Source organism: Danio rerio, chromosome 19, assembly GCF_052040795.2.
Source record: "Danio rerio strain M-AB ecotype USA chromosome 19, GRCz13ab, whole genome shotgun sequence".
NCBI lineage: Eukaryota > Metazoa > Chordata > Actinopteri > Cypriniformes > Danionidae > Danio > Danio rerio.
Window position 1 is genome coordinate 41,358,437 of NC_141039.2, and position 19,647 is coordinate 41,378,083.

At 36.1% G+C, this 19,647-nt stretch overlaps 1 protein-coding gene across 46 annotated transcripts in view; it reads right to left on the reverse strand.

Moving 5' to 3' along the window:
• adgrb2 (adhesion G protein-coupled receptor B2) overlaps nucleotides 1-19,647 on the reverse strand; it is a 554,448-nt gene that overhangs the window by 390,084 nt on the left and 144,717 nt on the right. For all 46 annotated transcript variants that reach the window (XR_015515959.2, XR_015515958.2, XR_015515944.2 and 43 more), the window contains 1 exon segment: nucleotides 18,036-18,867. Coding sequence is in view for 11 of the 46 variants with exons in the window: in NM_001443200.1 (NP_001430129.1) it covers nucleotides 18,036-18,852 (817 nt within the window). In the remaining 35 variants the exon portion in view is untranslated.

A 19,647-nucleotide genomic window follows, 5' to 3' on the forward strand; every position in this document is an offset into this window, starting at 1 on the left:
ACCTACTGGCTCTCTTGTTCAAGGGGAAGTGTATATGCAGACAGAAGGCCCGGGGAAAGCTGGACTTAGATCATGGAGCCGTCCCGTTCCTTCATCTGCCCCTGCGGTTCAGATCAGCAGTAGAACCAGAACTAACAGGACTCCTCCATCCATCATGATGACACTGCTACTGCTCACAAATCTCTAACAAAAACACCAACACTGCATCCTCGCCTCCGGTATTGCCCACATACACATAATACACACTCTTAATGGAAACAGGTCTACACATACACCTGCAGAGAGGTTTTCAGTGGCCACAAATTATGTTACAGAATTATGTTACGATACTCATACTCATAGGGAAAATAAGTATTGAATATGTCACCATTTTTCTCAGAAAACGTATTTCTAAAGGTGCCCTTGACGTGACATTTCTCCCGGATGTTGGTAACAACCAAAGAAATCCATATATGCAAAGAAAAGAAATCTAAATAGTTTACAAAGTACGTTATGTGCAATAAAACAAAATGACACGGTGAAAAAATATAGAACACATGAAGAAAGAGAGGTGAAAAGCCCAGACTGCAGCTGTAATCTCTCAGCAGTTCTTCAGCAAACCCCCTTTGTCAGTGTAAATGTCTATTAGCTGCTTCAGTCCAACATTTGCATTAGCAGGATGATGATGATGAAACCAGGGGGGACATTTTACCAAGACAGTGATCCAAAACAGAGCAAAGGAAACTCTCAAATGCTTTAGAGAAAGAAAATCAAGCTGTAGAATGGCCCAGCCAATCACCTGACTTGAATTCAATAGAGAATACAAAATAAAGATCACATTTGATAGACGAGACCCACAGAACAATCAAGATTTTTACACTCTGTTGAAGTCTGTGAAAAACTCACACCTGAACGATTCATGTGACTTCATTCTCTCTACGAGAGACGCCTTTAATCTGTCATCGCCAAAAAAAAAAAAAAAAAAAACTTTCACATAAAATATTAAATATATTTCAGTATTTAATACTTTATCATTTCATTGTTATAACACATAACTACTTTTTCCAGATGTGTTGTTTTGTTTTATTTTATGTTAAGATCTGGTCCTTGGAAATACTTTTCCCAGGAAAAAAACATGGCCTGTTCAATACTTATTTTTCCCGCAGTGTAAAGTATGCTACGCTAACTAAATTGCACAGAAAGGTCCTCAGATTTCAACAGAATTTGACTATTTTGCATTATTAATAGTTAAAGACTGTGACATATTTTCGTTTCCATGCAATCTTAATCCTGAATGACAACAATTTTGTATATATGTACATCTAAATCATACCATAAAGATATGTTTGTTATGTATAATCAAAAACAGCATGTTTAGTCAATTTTTTGTATGTGTGTGTTACAAAAAAGTCAATCTATCTCATAAATAAAACATTGATGTGCATTTTAGTGATCAAAATAACTAAACCTTTTAAAATAACTTAAAATAAAGATGGCTCTACTGTGGAAAAATATATTTAATTGAACCATTTTCCACCCCTCCAAAAACAAAATAATTTAAAACATAAAAATAATAACTTAATCATTTTTCATGCAAGCATGTTTCTTATTGACAACATTTTTGGTATATATATACACATCTAAATCATACTATATATTTACTATTGTCATGAATAGTCAAAAACAGCATGAGTTTAAGTGACTTTTTTTTTTTGCATGTGTGTCTTACAAAAAGTCAATTTATCACAACAATACTGAGGAAAGAAGTATATAAGTTCAGATATAAACACTGATGAGTATTTTAGATATCAAAATAACTAAGCCTATTGAAAATAACTTGATACTTAAATAAAGATGACATTACTTTCAATAATGTGTTTATTGAACCCTTTGTCACCCCCCACCCCCCCACCAAAAAATAAATAAAAATACAAATTTAATCATTTAATCATTTACATGCAATCTTATAGTTTAAATATAAGCATCAATGTGCATTTTAGTGATTAAAATAAAAAAATCTTTTAAAAATAACTTAAAATAAAGATGGCATTACTGTGGATAAACCGTTTGCCATCCCAAACAAATATGCAATCTTATTCCTACATGACAACAAGTTTGGTATATACACACACATCTAAATCATACTATGTCTGTATGTTTGTCATGTATAGTCAAAAACAGCATGGTTTAATCACTTTTTTGCATTTGTGTAATAGAAAAAGTCAATTGATTTCAATAGTACTGCAGTAAGAAGTATAGAAGTTCAGATAAAAACACTGATGTGTATTTTAGAGATACACAAAAACAACAACTAAGAATAACAAAACAACTAACAACAACTAACAAAACAACTAAGCCCATTGAAAATAGTTTTACACTTCAAATAAAGATGGCATTCCTGTGGAAAATGTATTTAACTGAACCCTTTGCCACCCCCTCAACAAAAATAAATTGATAAAAAACACAAATTTGCTATATTATTCCAAATTGACAACACTTTCGGTATATACACACATCTAAAGCATATCTGTATGTTTTTTTAAATATATTTGAAAACAGCAACAGTTTTAGTCACACTTTTTTGCATGAGTGTATTACAAAAAGTCAATTTGTCTCAACAATACTGAGTTAAGAAGTACAGAAATTCAACACTGATGACTATTTTAGTGATCAAAATAACTAAACCTTTTGAAAATAACTTGACACTTTAAATAAAGATGGCATTACTGAGGGAAATTCATTTTGTTGAACCAATTTCGAAGCTCCAGAGCCCCCCAAAAAACTAATTTAACACAAATTTGAAGATTCATTCAAACAGATGGAAAGACACCTATATAAAACTAACTGTAATAATTACTGTAAAAATTAACTTTATCTTGGTTCTATTTAATAAAGCGGTTCTCTATTACACCACAATCAGGAAAGGAAATGTTGAAAACACACAAGCATTTACACACACACACACACACACACACACACACACACACACACACACACACACACACACACACACACACACACACACACATCCCCCCACACACTTGTACAGCTATCACTAAGGTTATTTTCCTTAAACTTCATTATTTGTATACTGTACCAACTGTATAATTAGCCCTAAAATTAACCCTCACAGGAACCAATCTGCATTTTTACAATTTCTAAATGCTTCATTATTTACAGACCAAACAAAAAATGTCCACACAAGGTCAAAATTCACAGGTATTGCTATACTTGCATTCTAACACAATGAATGCAAGGCACACACACACACGCACACACACACACACACACACACACGCACAAACATATTCTGCTGTCCTTCCCATAAAACTTTGCCAAATTTCTGTCCCCAAGTTGTTAGTTTTGCAGAAACTCCGGAAGGCTAGCTAACAGTTTGTGAGTCTCCTGGCACAAGCATGCAGTACACAGAAGCGCACTTATTATTCAGAGACTAGGGCCTTATATTGATTCAAGGTTTCAAGTCCAAATAGAGAGACGGAAATATGCAGCTTTGAGAGAATGTGGGTACTGAAGTTCATAAAACTAGCCAGCCCAGCATTCAGTCAGTACTTGTCTTCTTTTAAACCCAGAAACTGTGTCGCCAAAGTCATTAGCAGAGAATGTGCCAGTCATAATGAAGCTGTAACAGCATTGGGGCAAATTAATTGTTGCACAGACCTCCTACTATCTCTGAGAAAAGCCAAGCAGCTATTGGATTTTTTTTTTTTTCGATACTATAGAACAATGAGTCAGTGAAAATGAACTGATTCACTAAAATTACTTATTTCATTCAGAACATTATTGTTTATTAAAGGCACAGTATGCAGTTTTTGCCACAAGATGGTGCATATTTAGTAGTGGTCACATTTGTAGTTTGAGTCTGGAATCATAGGAGTTGTATTCTTTATTACATCCTACGAGACTATGGGAAAATTCCTGTAAATTACAGTATTCCAATTTTATTGTAAAAATAGATTTTTGGCTATTTTAATGAAGTATGGGAACACTTTAGAACAGGGGTCACCAATCTCGGTCCTGGAGGGCCGGTGTCCCTGCAGGGTTTAGCTCCAACTTGCCTCAACACACCTGCCTGGATGTTTCAAGTATACCAAGCAAGACCTTGATTAGCTCTGTTAAGGTGTGTTTGATTAGGGTTGGAGCTAAAATCTGCAGGACACCATCCCTCCAGGAACAAGTTTGGTGACCCCTGCTTTAGAATAATGGTCAGCCACATTTTATTCTATTCAACTAATTCTCACTAGATTTTAAGTAGACTGTTAGGTTGGGGTTAGGGTTAGTGTTAGGGTTAGTTGACATGTACTTGCAAAGTTTCTTAGTCAGTTAAATGTCTGTTGAAGGAGCAGAATCAACAGATAAGAAGCAGACAGTCTACTAATTCTCAAATGGACCATCAAAATAAAGTGTTACCTAATGGTCCAATGTATCATTGTTACCTAATTATATTTCAAAATTTGAGTGCGTGCGACGAACAACTGTAAACAGGTAGGTCAATAATAATAAAATTTAAAAATGAGATAACCTTGTGACATAGATTGTATGTGTACAATTTGTACACACAAACAGTTTGTACAAAACACCGAAAGAGGTAAGAAGAAGAACCCTATATGGGATGTTCTCTCTCTCTCTCTCTCTCTCTCTCTCTCTCTGAATGCACTGAGGAGCGCTAAACACCACAAAAACAGCAAACCCATCAAAATAAACCACATACCATATTATAAAGCTGTATAAATGCAAAGTTTACATTTCCTGCCAGTCCTGTGTAAACTACAGCCAGGACCAGAGCAAGCTGAACTGGCATTCAAGGCAAACAATGATGACATCGTCCTCAACCTGAAAGTGAAAATGCAAGTGCCGCAAAGTGAAAGTTTTCGGTGTCGGGGATAAAAGTTAGAACATAAGGGAGGGAACAGAAAGGGGGGCGGGTTGAATCGCATATGAAAGTGAGGATTGGGGGTGAGGGGGTGTCGCCATTCTTCCCCCTAGGTCTCAATCTCAATGAACGGACTGGCCCTGACATTGGCAAGTAAAGTTTGTTTGTTTATATATTAATTTATATTGTGAGATGGCGGACTGTGAAAACAGTTTGAAGTTGTATGTACACAGGTGCACCGGAACAGTTTGAATTAGTATGGTGCATGGGAACAGCTTAGCTTGAAGTAGTATATACACAGGTGCACGGGAATAGCTTAGCTTGAAGTAGTATATACACAGGTGCACGGGAACAGTTTCAAGTAGTATATCCACAGGAGCCCAAAAACAGTTAAAGTAGTATATACATAGGTGCGTGGGAACAGTTTGAAGTAGTATATATATACAGGTGCGCTGAACCAGCTTTTCTAAATAAATGACAATATTTAGCTATTATGTATGTCTGCATTGTATGTATATATTGTTGTATTTATTTATTTATTGTTTATTTTTAATAATTGATTGCTATTGCATGTATTGTAAGAAGGTCTATGTATTGTATAATGTTCATACTGTTTTTTTCTGTTTTAGTAATATTTAATAATATTAATAATAATAATAATAAACTTAAAATAAATGCTTAACATAACCAAAACACATATTGTTCTTCTAAAAAAGACATTAAAATGGCTGCTACTAAATACTACTAGTCATTAGCCCTTTTTTTCCTAATACCTCCAGTAATCTATAGCATGACAAACACCAAAGAAGTATATTAAAAATTCATAGAAACAAGCCCAGATGAATTCATAGTGATAGAATCGAATGATGTCTTTCATGCTTCGTATAACCTCTGTTATATTTCACCTTGTACTCATTTCCACTTCTGCATGTCAGTGATGTAATGGACGATGCGCTTGAACGCCAACTGGGAAGGAAAAACGCTGTGTAGTCAAAACTCAAAGACAGACTCAATATTCCCCTCAGACACACATGAGAGACGCAAAGCTCAACACGAAAACCCGCAGCTCAAATCATGACACAAACTGGTTTCTCTGCATGTAATTCAGCAAACCAGCAGCTGTCTGTTATTTTGCCTGGAATACTGATGGAATATGGCTGGATTTTTGCACCTTTAGAGACCCCGTGGATCACGAAACTGGTCAACTCAAGGACAACAACTTTTTCTGTATTTCCTTTTCTTTTTAGTAATGGCAATACTTTTTGTTTCCTTCCTTTTTTGAACAAATACAGTTTGAAAGAATTAAAATGATCAAAATTAACTCACCCTCATAGCTTGTCATTACAAAACCTCTCTGTCCAAACTTTTAGGATACTGGGTATCAGATTTGCACAATCCATATGCACAACGCTTTGGCCTATTTCCCTCACTCGAAAGCTTTACAGAGCTCCTGCACGTAGTTACAGCTTTCGAGCCACGATTGGTGGATGGTGGTTTTTGGGTGTGGCTTAGCGAAGGGTCAAATATTCAGCAACTGTTACTGTTTTAGTTTGAGAAGGTCATTTTTGAGAAAGTGCCTCGATATAGTCTCTGAAATCTTTTTACAGAAATCTTATTTTGCATGCTATCTTCATTGAATTCAAAATATAGAGTAAACTCATGCCACTTGCCTTTTAAGGGGTGTTTTTTCTAGGTGTTTGCATCAATGTTTTCCTGTGTTTGTATATGAAAAATATATATTAAACACAGAACAATTTTCTCATTACGTATAACTTTTAATATTTTTTTAGCATAAAACTTTCTAGATGAACCATCGTGAAGCTTAAATTGTCTTTTTTTCCCCCAATGATACCTAATAAATGTTGTTACGGGAGTCAATAACTGTTACTATTTAAATTTAGGTAGGTGTAAATCCCCAGATGTAAGTGCTGTCTAACAGGTTTAAAGGCATAGTTAGTAATTTTCGCCACTAGAGGGCGCATATTCACAACAAACAAAAGCATAGTTTGATGATGACATGACTAAATGTTCAATCATGGGAGTTGTAGTCTTCATTACATTCTAAAAGTCAACAGTTGCTGTTTATGTGGAACAAACAGGCACCTCCAGGAACACACAATGCTCACGGAGCTTTAAGACTTAAAAAAAAAAATAAATAAAAACACAAGCTTAATGGATGTAATCAAAGAGTGATTATATCAACATTAGCTCTACAGCGTTCTACATAATGCAGCATGGCGATCTGGCTTCTTCTGCCTGCAAGCTGATGTTTCTAGATCAACATCACACACACATCACACCAATTAGCCTCTATTAACTACAACAGCAGCATATAAAAAGAAGATGATACGCTAAAGTTAAAAACGTGTGGATTTTATCCGCCTTTTGTCAACTCTATCTCAAGGCTGCTGCATATGGGATTTAAAAGCAGGAGCTCCATGTTCACATGGGCTTTGAGGAAAGGGATTGTTTTCTCTGATCAAGAGATGAGTTTGAAATACCTAGGCCCGAAGACAATTAAATAATTAGTCCAACTAAGCCTTCCGATAACATGACTGTAATTAAATCATTTGCACACCAAGGAACGGTGACAGTTCACAGAAACAAATCTGGTCTGCGGTGGGTTTTCATCTCGCATCTGCGGTACGCAAACGAAACCATTTAATTGCTTTGCAACACGAAAAGATAATGGACGTAAACGTACCACCAATTTTCGTCCGTCACAAAACAGCATATACACTCACTGGCCACTTTATTAGGTACACCTGTCCAACTGCTTTTTTAATGCGAGTTTCTATTTAGCCAATCACATGGCAGCAACTCAATGCATTTAGGCATGTAGGCATGGTCATGACAATCTGCTGCAGTTTAAACCGATCATCAGAATGGGAAAGAAAGGTGATTTAAGTGACTTTGAGGTTGTTGGTGCCAGACGGGCTGGTCTGAGTATTTCAGAAACTGCTGATCTACTGGGATTTTCATGCACAACCATCTCTAGGGTTTACAGAAAATATCGGAAAAAGAGAAAATATTTAGTGAGCAGCAGTTCTGTAGGTGCAAATGACTTGCCAGAGATTAGAGGAGAATGGCAGGACTGGTTCGAGTTGATAGAAAGGCAACAGTAACTCAAATAACCACTTGTTATAACTGAGGTATGCAGAGGAGGAACTCTGAATGCACAACATGTCCAACCTTGAAGTGGATGAGCTACAGCAGCAGATAACCACACCGGGTGCCACTCCTGTCAGCTAAGAACAAGTAACTGAGGCTACAATTTGCACAGGCTCACCAAAATTGGACAATAGAAAATTGGAAAAACATTGCCTGGTCTGACGAGTTTTGATTTCTGCTGTGAAATTCGGATGGTAGGTCAGAATTTGGCTTCAACAACATGAAAGCATGGATCCATCCTGCTATATATCAACGGTTCAGGCTGGTGGTGGTGGTGTAATGATGTGGCAGATATTTTCTTGGCACTCTTTGGGCCCATTAGTACCAACTGAGCATTGTGTCAATGCCACAGTCTACCTGAGTATTGTTGCTGACCATGTCAATCCCTTTATAACCACAGTGTACCCAACTTCTGAAGGCTACTTCTAGCAGGATAACGTGCCATGTCATAAAGCTTGAATCATCTCAGACTGGTTTCTTGAACCATGACAATGTTCACAGTACTCAAATGGCCTCCACAGTAATCACAGTAACCTATCAATCCAATAGAGCACTTTTGGGATGCTGTGGAATGGGAGATTTTGCATCATTGGTGTGCAGCTGACAAATCTGCATCAACTGTGTGATGCTATCATGTCAATATGGATCAAAATCTTTTAGGAATACTTCCAGTACCATGAAAAAATAAGGCAGTTATGTAGGTAAAAGGGGGGTCTAAACTGGTACTAGTAAGGGTACCTAATTGTACCAAATAAAGTGACTGGTAAATGTAAACTACAAAGACTTTGAATATTGTTTAAATAAAAAAGGAAACATAAATAGTTGTTGGTGGATAGTTTTAAGAACTAAACTGAATGGTCGTTTTTTAATCATTTTACACTTGCATACCCCTGAAATTAAAATTATTCTCAACCATTTTCTATTCCAATATGCGTTTAAAATGCTATTGGTTTTTTTTTTTCTTTTTTTTTTCTGTTGAACACAAAATAAAATATTTAAAATAATGCTAGTTGCTGGAAACCACTGACTTCTATACTCAGACAAAAATACAATGCAATTCATTGGGTCTTAGCAACCAAAATTGTTCAAACTATTTTATTTTGTGTTCAACAGAAGAAAGAATTTCAAATAGGTTTTAAACAAGCGAAGGATGAGTAAATTATGAAAATGTTCATTTTCTTAGCTGAACAATCCCTTTAACAACACATCTTAAAAGCCTATTAGCTTCTTATTCTTTTAAGACCATGCATAAATCCATGGCATATGGGAGTTGTGATGATGCGTCCTTATTGTTGAATTGTGACACATTTTCAGTGGATGAAAACCAAATAATCTCTGTTAAATAAAACAATGATGCATGTCATATTTTTTTACCCTTCTGTTTTATCCACAGTTTTATCCTCCTGTTATTTGGCTCCATATCTCATGTAAAATTCTCCATCTTATTCTTTTATTTAGCCCTTATTCATCTCATATTATTTATCTCTTCTACCAGGAAGTCCAGGTCAAGACAGGCAGTGCAACGGAGGCCAGCTAGCAAAGTGATATGCAAGTAAACCTCACTCCTCTGACCTCAAAAGCTTCTCTAGTGACAGACACTAGAGGCCATCTTTAGAATCCTTGTTAGAGCAAACGACCCCCATGCGAAGAATTGCTGGTTCGATCCCAGCTCAGACCGGGTTGGGTGCAGTAGGGCCGGTGGGTCACACACGAGGGCTCGTCCAGGATGGGAGTGAAGTTTACGGGAGTGAATGTAACAGAGGCCAGCTTGGGAAGTGCCATGCAGGTAAACCTCACACCGCTGACCTTTAAAGGTGATCTAGGAACAGACATTAGAGGCCATGGCCATCAGCCTCATTGTTGAAGCAACCGACTCCCATGCAAAGAATCACCGTTTCGATCCCAGCTCAGACTGGGTTGGGTGCAGTAGGACCCAACTACTGAGGAATAAGTAGCTTTTATTTTTTTAAACAAGAAGGGACCTAAAACAAGTAATGTTTACCCATCTAAGAGGGTACCCTCATAGACTATAGAGACACTAAATGAGAAATACTGAGATTGTTCGAACACATTTTTGATTTTTTTTACAGGTACATGCTTAACTCTATACATATTGCTGAATAATTAAGTTTTAACATGTTAGGCTTAAACGTAAAAATATATACTGCTTAACTTAAATGAGTACATACATCGGATATATTTTTCCATGAATATTGAAAACACCCACACAAAACCTATAAAAAAATAGTACAATCAATTGTATAATCAATTAATAAAATGTGCACTGGTCCGAACAGAAATTATGACAACATTATAATACCCCATATGTAGAACAGTCCATCTGGCCACAGAGTTATCAGTTTTCTTCTTAATAATAAAACTTCAGAATTGAAATGTCTATATGTGTTTCTAATAGATAATCAGTTTAAAAGATGTATCAAAAACATAAGACTAATCTAACATGATCATGCAGAATACACATACATATATTCTTATTATAAAAACATGTCTTCATCTCTTCCTCTACAAACTGTAATTACAGCATATCGTAAATATGAACCTTTCCCCTGGGTTTCCATTCTACCGTGCTGAGTATTTGTCACAGAAATTACACATTTTGAATAAATAACCTCTTAACTAGCAAAAAATAATGGGAGATGAAAACACATTTGCCAAATAAACTCTAGTGTAGCAAACCCTGCCTTGTTTACCGTTGGTTTTCTAGGTTACCAATACTACAGTGAGTCACTTGAAACACATCTAAAACAACATCTAATGTGCATTTTTATATATATATATATATATATATATATATATATTTTTTTTTTATTTATTTTTTTTTTTTTTGGTAACAATTTAAAATAATGATTCATTAGTCAATGTCTGTTAATGTATTTACTAACACGAACAAACAATAATACATTTACTACAGTGTTTATTCATCTTTGTTAACATGATTTATGTTAAATAACTTTTGTTCATGTTAGTTCATATTAACTCATGGTGCATTAACAAATTTGGATTTTAATAATGGATTAGTTAATGTTCAACTATGATTCACAAATGCTTTACAAGATTATCGACACTAGATGTTACTAAATACATCAAGATAAAATAATGCAGTGGTTCTCAAAGTGGAAATCACAGGGCAATGACAGGAAGTCACTTGGTGATTTCCAAAAGTCAAATAACATTGATCAAATTTTTAGAATTACCATATTTTATCCATAACCCACAGAAGACAATATATATATATATATATATATATATATATATATATATATATATATATATATATATATATATATATATATATATATATATATATATCTAATACTTACATGAAAAAAAGAACATGCAAATGAAAAGCCATCAGCCTTTTCATTCATTCATTCATTCATTTTCTTTTCGGCTTAGTCCCTTTATTAATCTGGGGTCGCCACAGTGGAATGAACCGCCAACTTATCTTTTACGCAGCGGATGCCCTTACAGGCCGCAACCCATCACTGGGAAACATCCACACACACTCATTCGCACTCATACACTACGGACAATTTAGCCTACCCAATTCACCTGTACCCCATGTCTTTGGACTGTGGGGAAAACCAGAGCACCCGGAGGAAACCCACGTGAACGCAGGGAGAACATGAAAACTCCACACAGAAACGCCAACTGACCCAGGCTCGAACCAGCGACCTTCTTGCTGTGAGGCGACAGCACTACCTACTGCGCCACTGCGTTGCCGCCATCAGCCTTTTAATAATTTTTTTTCATCGTATTGGTGTTTAGGTTAGATGCAGCAGATTGATTTTATAGCACCAGGGTAAACTTTCTGACACCTTTATGGCAATCAAATACATTAAAAATAAGTACAGGGCACAACTGAAGATTGTGAAAGATCTCTGATTGGCGGTCTCCAAAATTTAACCAGGAATAGACTTGTGCTGAAAACATGTTGTTCACTAGTCTTATTAGATGAGGTTAATAATAAATTAAACAAGTTAATAAATGACTATACAATATATATGGTTGTTACACCTTTTTTGTGTTGTTAATTTGCTTGTGTTTAAATAGGTCTATTGTTGTGTATATTTATAACCATCTCTGAGGAATTTGTGAGAGTCACTGGGATTTTTATTTTGGTGGTCGCGGACTAAAAAGTTTGGGAACCCCTAAACTAATGGACCACTATTTAAAGTGTTACATAAAGTGTATAAAGTTGCCAACTTTGAAAAGGCTTATGGCATTTAATATTTTGCCTTTCATCCCTTTTTTGTCTTTTTTCATAACATTTGACACGGAATGACCCTATCATACACGTTTATGCTTCACTGCATTATATCATAGCTACCAGTTAGAAGACCTATTAATCTAAGCGCTCAGCAAAATGTTCATGAAATGACTGCTAGATGCTATATATTCTCAATTCCTTAGTGGCCTAATTACTTTTTCTTTTTAAAAATCCCAATATACACCTAAAAATATTGTCAACATCTTTTCCAGAGGAGAACTCTCCATGCTTGAAATTGGCTGGTGTCAGTAATGTCAGCTTTGAGTAGAAGACTGTTTAATGTGCAGTCTTTACGGGCACTGCATCGCTGTAACAGGCACACTGGCAGTGTCCTCCTGTCTGGCACAGCCAATCAGCATGCCGACTCGAGGGAAGATAAAACTCAGTGTGGCTTTAGCTGAGAGGCACTAGAGCGAGCCAGGAAAAGCCTGACTGAAGCACGAGGCGCACATACATGTCCTCTCGTTCTCACTTTCCCCTTCTAGCGGCTTCTTTTTTTTTTTCCGGTGTCAATAACACACTCTTCTATCTCTCCATTTCTGTCAGACACAAAAAGGCACACTTCTTCTGTATATACTCAAGTCTGAAGTTGATCTTCTTCATGGGTTTGATAACCTACTTCTTTAGCATAGCAGTGGGGCAGATTTATAAAAGTACAACAGGGGCCACAGGGGAAAGTTGACCTAGTAGAAGTCAAAATATATATTTTTCTCAAATATTTCGTAAATTTTCTAATATTAACATACATACTTTTTCAACATAGCTATATACATTAGATATCGCATACGGACCCTGAACATGCGTCAGTAGCGCCGCCACATTTGTACAGTGCTCCCATGACAAAAGTCATTCACCCGCACTAGTTAAGACTAAAGCTAATGTGAAGATGCTGAACTTCAGTGTTGTGTAAGGGGGTAATAACGATCAAACAAAGCACAAGGGAATAACATTTCATAGGCAAGATTTTGTTTTTTACATTTTTGTATGTTACAAACCTTTGTGCTAAACAAGTAATGTTATTTATTTTTTATTTACTTTATTTATTTATACAGGGACAATGTACAACATGACATGTTGTGCCAGAGTTAGCTATAAAGCTAATTTACATCTGTAGTCCCTGGGCAGGAAGTAACAAATTTAACATGGTAATAAAATTTAATGGTAATACAATCACTTACTGCACTGACCATGAGGCAAAGTAGCACCAGCTCATACTAAAAACTAGACTTATGTTAGTTTTGTTGAGTAAAATAAGCCAACAATGTAAATGAAATATGACAACAAGACACTGCAGTGCTAGAAACTTGTATTATTGTTGGCTAATTGAACGAGACGTTCTTAACGGTGATTCATTCACAGACGAATTGCTCCACTATGTAAAAGCAAGAGAGGGGGTGTGTTTCAGGACATGAATAAGATCAAACTACCTAAAGTTTGTTGATGAACTTTGATGTTGGCTTGAGAAAGCCAACAACATGCAAGAAGTCCCATTTGATAGAATGAGTCAAACACAAAAAACGTATATGACATCTACTGAGAAATCATCTTAAAGGGAGGGCCAAATTTGGACTTTATAGCATGAACGGCCTTGGAGGAAATGCATTTACTTTGCAGAATAATAATAAGTTCAAGTAGGAAAAGCCAACTCTCAAGCCAACATTATCAACAGAAAGGGAGGATAATACTTTTCCATGCACACAAACACACGCTCTTTGTCAGGAATGCTCGTGGGGCCACAAATCGATCGATGTAGAAAAGTGATTAAAAAATGTTTGCATATTGACCACCAGTGCTGTAAAGCAACTCAAAAATACTCAAATTACTGTAATGGAGTATTTTTTCTCAGAAATCGTAATGTGCTAAGTAGTTTTAAAAATGTGTACTTTCCCTTGAGTACAGTTTTAGTGCAGTATCGGTGATTTAACCCCACTACTTTCCTTCAACCTGCAGTCACTAATTTATTTTTTCTTGTCCATGGGGATTAGAAAAATCAGTCCTGTGATTCCTTTCCAATCAAATCGCATAGAAGGTAAATCTTATAATAGAAGCTGTATCAATAAAGCTGAAAACTTTGGAAAATATCTAGTAAAATATTATGTAGTCATCATGGCAAAGATAAAATATATCAGTTATTAGAAAATAGTTATCTTGTTTATAAATGTGTTGGAAAAAAAAAATCTTTCCATTAAACAGAAATTAGCGAAAAAATATAAAAGGGGCTAAAAATTAAACCGTATACATTTTTTTTATTATTCGTGAACATTCATTGTCCTTGACATGAATAAACAACACAAACATGCCAGCAAAAGTGATATATAACAGATTTGCGATGTTTGCAGTTTTAGTTGTGGTCAACCAGTGTGATGCACGAACATCCAATAAATCACTACTGCATTACTGTCTGAGAAGCAGGCAGAAGTCAAAGTCTGCAAAAGTCTGAGAAGCAGGCAGAACATTTTTGTCAATTGCTTGATTTTTTTTCTGTCAGGATTCATTAGATGGGCACATACTTTAGCAAACTCATGGTATACACACCACAGCTCAATAATCAATGAAGTAATATTGCGAGATTTTAGACACAATATATTAAAATTTTCACTACAAAGACATAATCCAAACAATGCATCCAATCAATGGTATTTTAATTAATAGATTAATTTTTAAAAAGTACATAATATTTTCATTCCTGAATGTTTTTGAATGGATCAGTTGAGCAAATGGTTCAAAGAGTCACTCATAAGGACACTTGATTTTTTTCATTTATAAATAAATCGGTTTTGAACAAATTGGTTGAGTGATTTATGACTTGTTCAATGTTGATAGGATACATTTGAACAAATCATTTGAGCAAAGATTTGCTCTAAACATCTGTCTGCGTAATTTAATCCTAATCAGTGGTTTGAATGAATCGGTTAAGTGATTAGGTACTCACTCATTCTGAATCAATCTGTGTAAATGGACAAACAATTCAAATACTGATTTTTGATGTTGGCTTGTTTTATTTATGAATGAATCCTCTATAGTTTTGAAAGAATAGACGAGGTAATTCCATAGCTTACTGATAAACATAGAGATTCAGTGATTTTTAGTGATTCAGTGAGTTGTTCATTGATGAATTGATTCAAACAGTGACTCTGAATGTGTAATTTATGAATGAATCAGGGTTTTTAAACAAATCAGTTGAGAGGCTTGGTCATTCTTCAGTGAATTACTGGTTTGAAAAACTTGTTTGGGCAATTCAATTACATGTTCATTGCTAAATTGATCTTTTTACTAGCAAATTGGTAGCAAACGATTCAAGACTAACTAATCTGCTTGTTTTATTTCATGAATATTCCTCAGAGGTTTGGAATCAGTTAAGTGATTAAATGGCTTAGTTATTCCAGAATAAATCAATGGTTTTAAACAAATTGATTGAGTGATTCAGTGACTCGCTCATTAGAAAAATGGTTTTGAATGAACTGGTTCATTGTTTAAGTGACTCGTTTAACAGCCATTTCTCTCAACCTACTAGTGTAACAACAATACAAAAAACTTCATTAATTGATGCAAAAAGCAGATTGATTCAAACAGTCCAACCAAACTTCCCCACCAGAACTAACTCTTATACAATAATAAACAAAAAAAAATGTCCAGACTGATTATGATTTTGCAAGTTACTACTGAATAATGACTAGTAGCCTAAAGTCACACCAAGTTAGTAAACTTGTTTGGAGGCATAGCCTTCCAAGTCAGTGCATAGCCAAGGCGAGTCAGTGATTAACATTTCCCCACAAACACTTATCCTGATTGGAAACAGCTCCTAGCACTTTAAAGTTACTTTCCCTTTCGTAATTAGAGGTTAAATAATTGAAAATGCAAAATGAGCTCCCCAAGTCAAATCAAGCTGAAAGTGAAACGCTTTGCAAGCGATCCAAAGCAAGCCCATGGTTCTCCCATCAAACAAAAGTAGCTTGTAAAGCAGCTTAATTGATTTTAATGAAGTGATTTGTAAATAGAGAAACTTGGAGCTGAAAAGAAGGAAGTCTGGCTAACAAACAAAGAATGAAACCAAACAACGCCAAATCTTCATCAAATCAATAGTAGTTCAATTAATAGAATAAATCAATAAAGTACATACGATTTTCCTTCCTGAATGTTTTGAATGGATCAGTTGAGTGAATGATTCAAAAGGTTACTCATAAGAACACTCAGAATGTTTTATTCATAAATAAATCCATGGTTTTGAACAAAATGGTTAAATGATTTACATCTTGTTAATTGGTGAATGGATACATTTGTCTGAATGAATCATTTAAGCAAAAATTCACCGAAAAAAAATCTGTCTGCGTGATTTATCTCTGAACTAAATCAGTGGTTTGAATGAATCAGTTGGATGATTCAGTACTCACTTATTCCTGAATGAATCTGTGTTAATAGACAAACAATTTAAATACTCACTTTGATGTTGGCTTGTTTAATTTTTAAATGGATCCTCAATAGTTATTTTTAATCAATAGACGAGGGAATTTCTTAGCTTACTGATAAAAACAGAGACTCAGTGATTTTGAGTGATTCGGTGAGTTGTTAATTCCTGAACTGATTCAAACAGTGAGTCTTAATGTGAAAATTATGAATGAATCAGGGGTTTTGAACAAATCAGTTGAATAGCTTGATTATTGCTCAGCGAATTACTGATTTGAGCAACACATTTTAGTAATTCAATTGCTGAATTTTTTAGCAAATTGGTAGCAAACAATTCAAGACTTGCTAATGAACACAATCTGCTTGTTTAATTTTTCTGAATATTCCTCAGAGGTTTGGAATCAGTTGAGTGATTAAATGGCTTACTCTTTGCAGAATAAATCAATGGTTTTAAACAAATCGATTGAGTGATTCAGTGACTCGCTCATTAGAAGAGTGGCTTGGAATTAACTGGTTCATTGTTTCAGTGACTCATTAAACAGCCATTTCTCTCAACCTACTAGTGCAAGGGTGTCAAACTCAATTCCTGGAGGGCTGAAGCCCTGCACAGTTTAGTTCCAACCCTGCTCCAATACACTTACCTGCAGGTTTCAAACAAGCCTGAAGGACTCAGTTAGTTTGATCAGGTGTGTTTAATTAGGGTTGGAACTAAACTGTGCAGAGCTGCGGCCCTTTTGGAACTGAGTTTGATACCCGTGTACTAGTGTAACAACAATGCAAAAATCTTTATTAATTGACCCAAAAAAGCAGATGGATTCAAACAGCCCAATCAAACTTCACCACCAGAACTTACTCTTGTACAAAAATAAACTAAAATGTCCAGACTGATTATGATTTTGAAAGTAACTACTGAATAAATACTAGTAGCTTCAAATCAGACCTAGTTAGCAAACCCGTTTGCAGGCATAGCCTTCACCAACTATTATCAACAACACCAAACAGCCCAGCCAAGGCGATCAGTGATTACCATTTCCCCACAAACACTTATCCTGATTGGAAGCAGTTCCTAGCACTTTAAAGTTACTTTCTCTTAAGTAATTAGAGGTTAAATAATTGAACATGCAAAATGAGCTCTTCAAGTCACATCAAGCCGAAAGCGAAACACTTTGCAAGCGGTCCAAAGTGAGCTCATGGTTCCCCCATCAAACAAAAGTAGCTTGTAAAGCAGCTTAATTGATTTTAATGGAGCGAGTTGTAAATAGAGCAACTTGGAGCTGATAATATGGAAGTCTGGCTTACCTTGCCGGACGTCCCGTGGCGCTATAGCAATGCCGTTCTTGGAGTGCAGCTGTGTGACACAACAGTCATCAGGTGGGGATTGCAACACGCTGGAACTGGGATCTAAGGACTGGTTGTGGGGTACGGTGGGCAGCAGGGACACCGGAGGAGCTGTGTTAGGACACACGCATCCTGTTTGGGTGATACTGCAACTTTCGGTTTCCCAGCCTGCGCCAATATGCAAGCATTCCTCAAACCACCGGCAGAGTACTCCACAGGTAAACTGACTGGAATTCTCATTGTTAATAAGCAGAACCTCTACTAGCCGAAAATCCAGGGTTTCTGCTGACAAGGGGGCTTGGCTTCCCTCGGACGTCCCATCTTCACTGTCTCCGTCTGTGCTTGGATGACTAGTCAGGCACAACTGTACAAAGTTCTTGTCGAACTGTAGGAAGGTGTGAGGTCCTGGGACCATACAGAGTTCCACGGCTTCAGGGTCCGAGGGGAAGGAAGGCTGGTCTGGAGGGCCACAGGTCTGGTTGGAGAGGTAGTGGTCCAAGGGCAGCACCAGCGGGGAGAAAGCTAAGCAGGCACCGGCATGGCGATTGAAGCGGAAATAGAGCGAGTACTTAGTGGGGTCAGGGTTCTCCACAGTCCACGAGCATCCGGATGCCAGAGCCGATGGGCTGGGAAAGAGGTCCCTGAGCGAGAAGGAGCCGTATAAGACCCCGGCCACCAGAGAGGAGCAGGGGGCAGCCTGACCCAGCGGCTCCACGGCCCAGGCCAGAGCGAAAAGGGATGACAGCACAGACAGACAGAGATGACCAGCAGTGTTCATCCTATGTCATTTGTCCTGCAGGAGAAAAGAGATATTTAGATGAGTCATAATAACTTTTTTTATATTATTAATAATAAGTTCACAGCACTGATTTACTGTAGTTAAAATAGTCTGTCAAAATATTTTTTGATGGAAAATAGTAGAATTCAACGTACACACATTTAAACGGAACAGAACGTTCTGTGACGCAAATCAAAATGATGTTCATTTAAACATATACAATTATGAATCTATGAAGAGTTTTGTAGATTGTACAGAGAACAAAAGTTACAGATTGACCTATTGACCTTTGCAAAGAACACACAAAGCAAAAGGCTGGTCTGCAGTGTTGTGGAATAACTCTGCATAATCAAAAGTCTAGTGCAGTTGAAAAAGCTCTTGCAACAACAGTTTTCTGAAAAAAAAATAATAATAAAAATAAATAAATAAATATATAAATCGAGATATATATATACATCGAGATATATTCATTAAAGAATAAATATAATTATAAATCAGATAAAAATATATATATTTACAACTTACATGAAAAACAACATGCAAATGAAAAGCCATCAACCTTTTCATTCACTCATTCATTCATTCATTCATTTTCTTTTCAGCTTAGTCCATTAACTAATCCAGGCTCACCACAGCGGAATGAACCACCAACTTATCCAGCACTTTTTTACGCAGCTGACGCCCTTTTAGCCACAACACATCTCTGGGAAATTATTTAAATAATAAGATATATAAAATAAAATATGAATATATAGAAAAATCAAACAAACAGTGCTCAAGATTAGCTTAAACCAG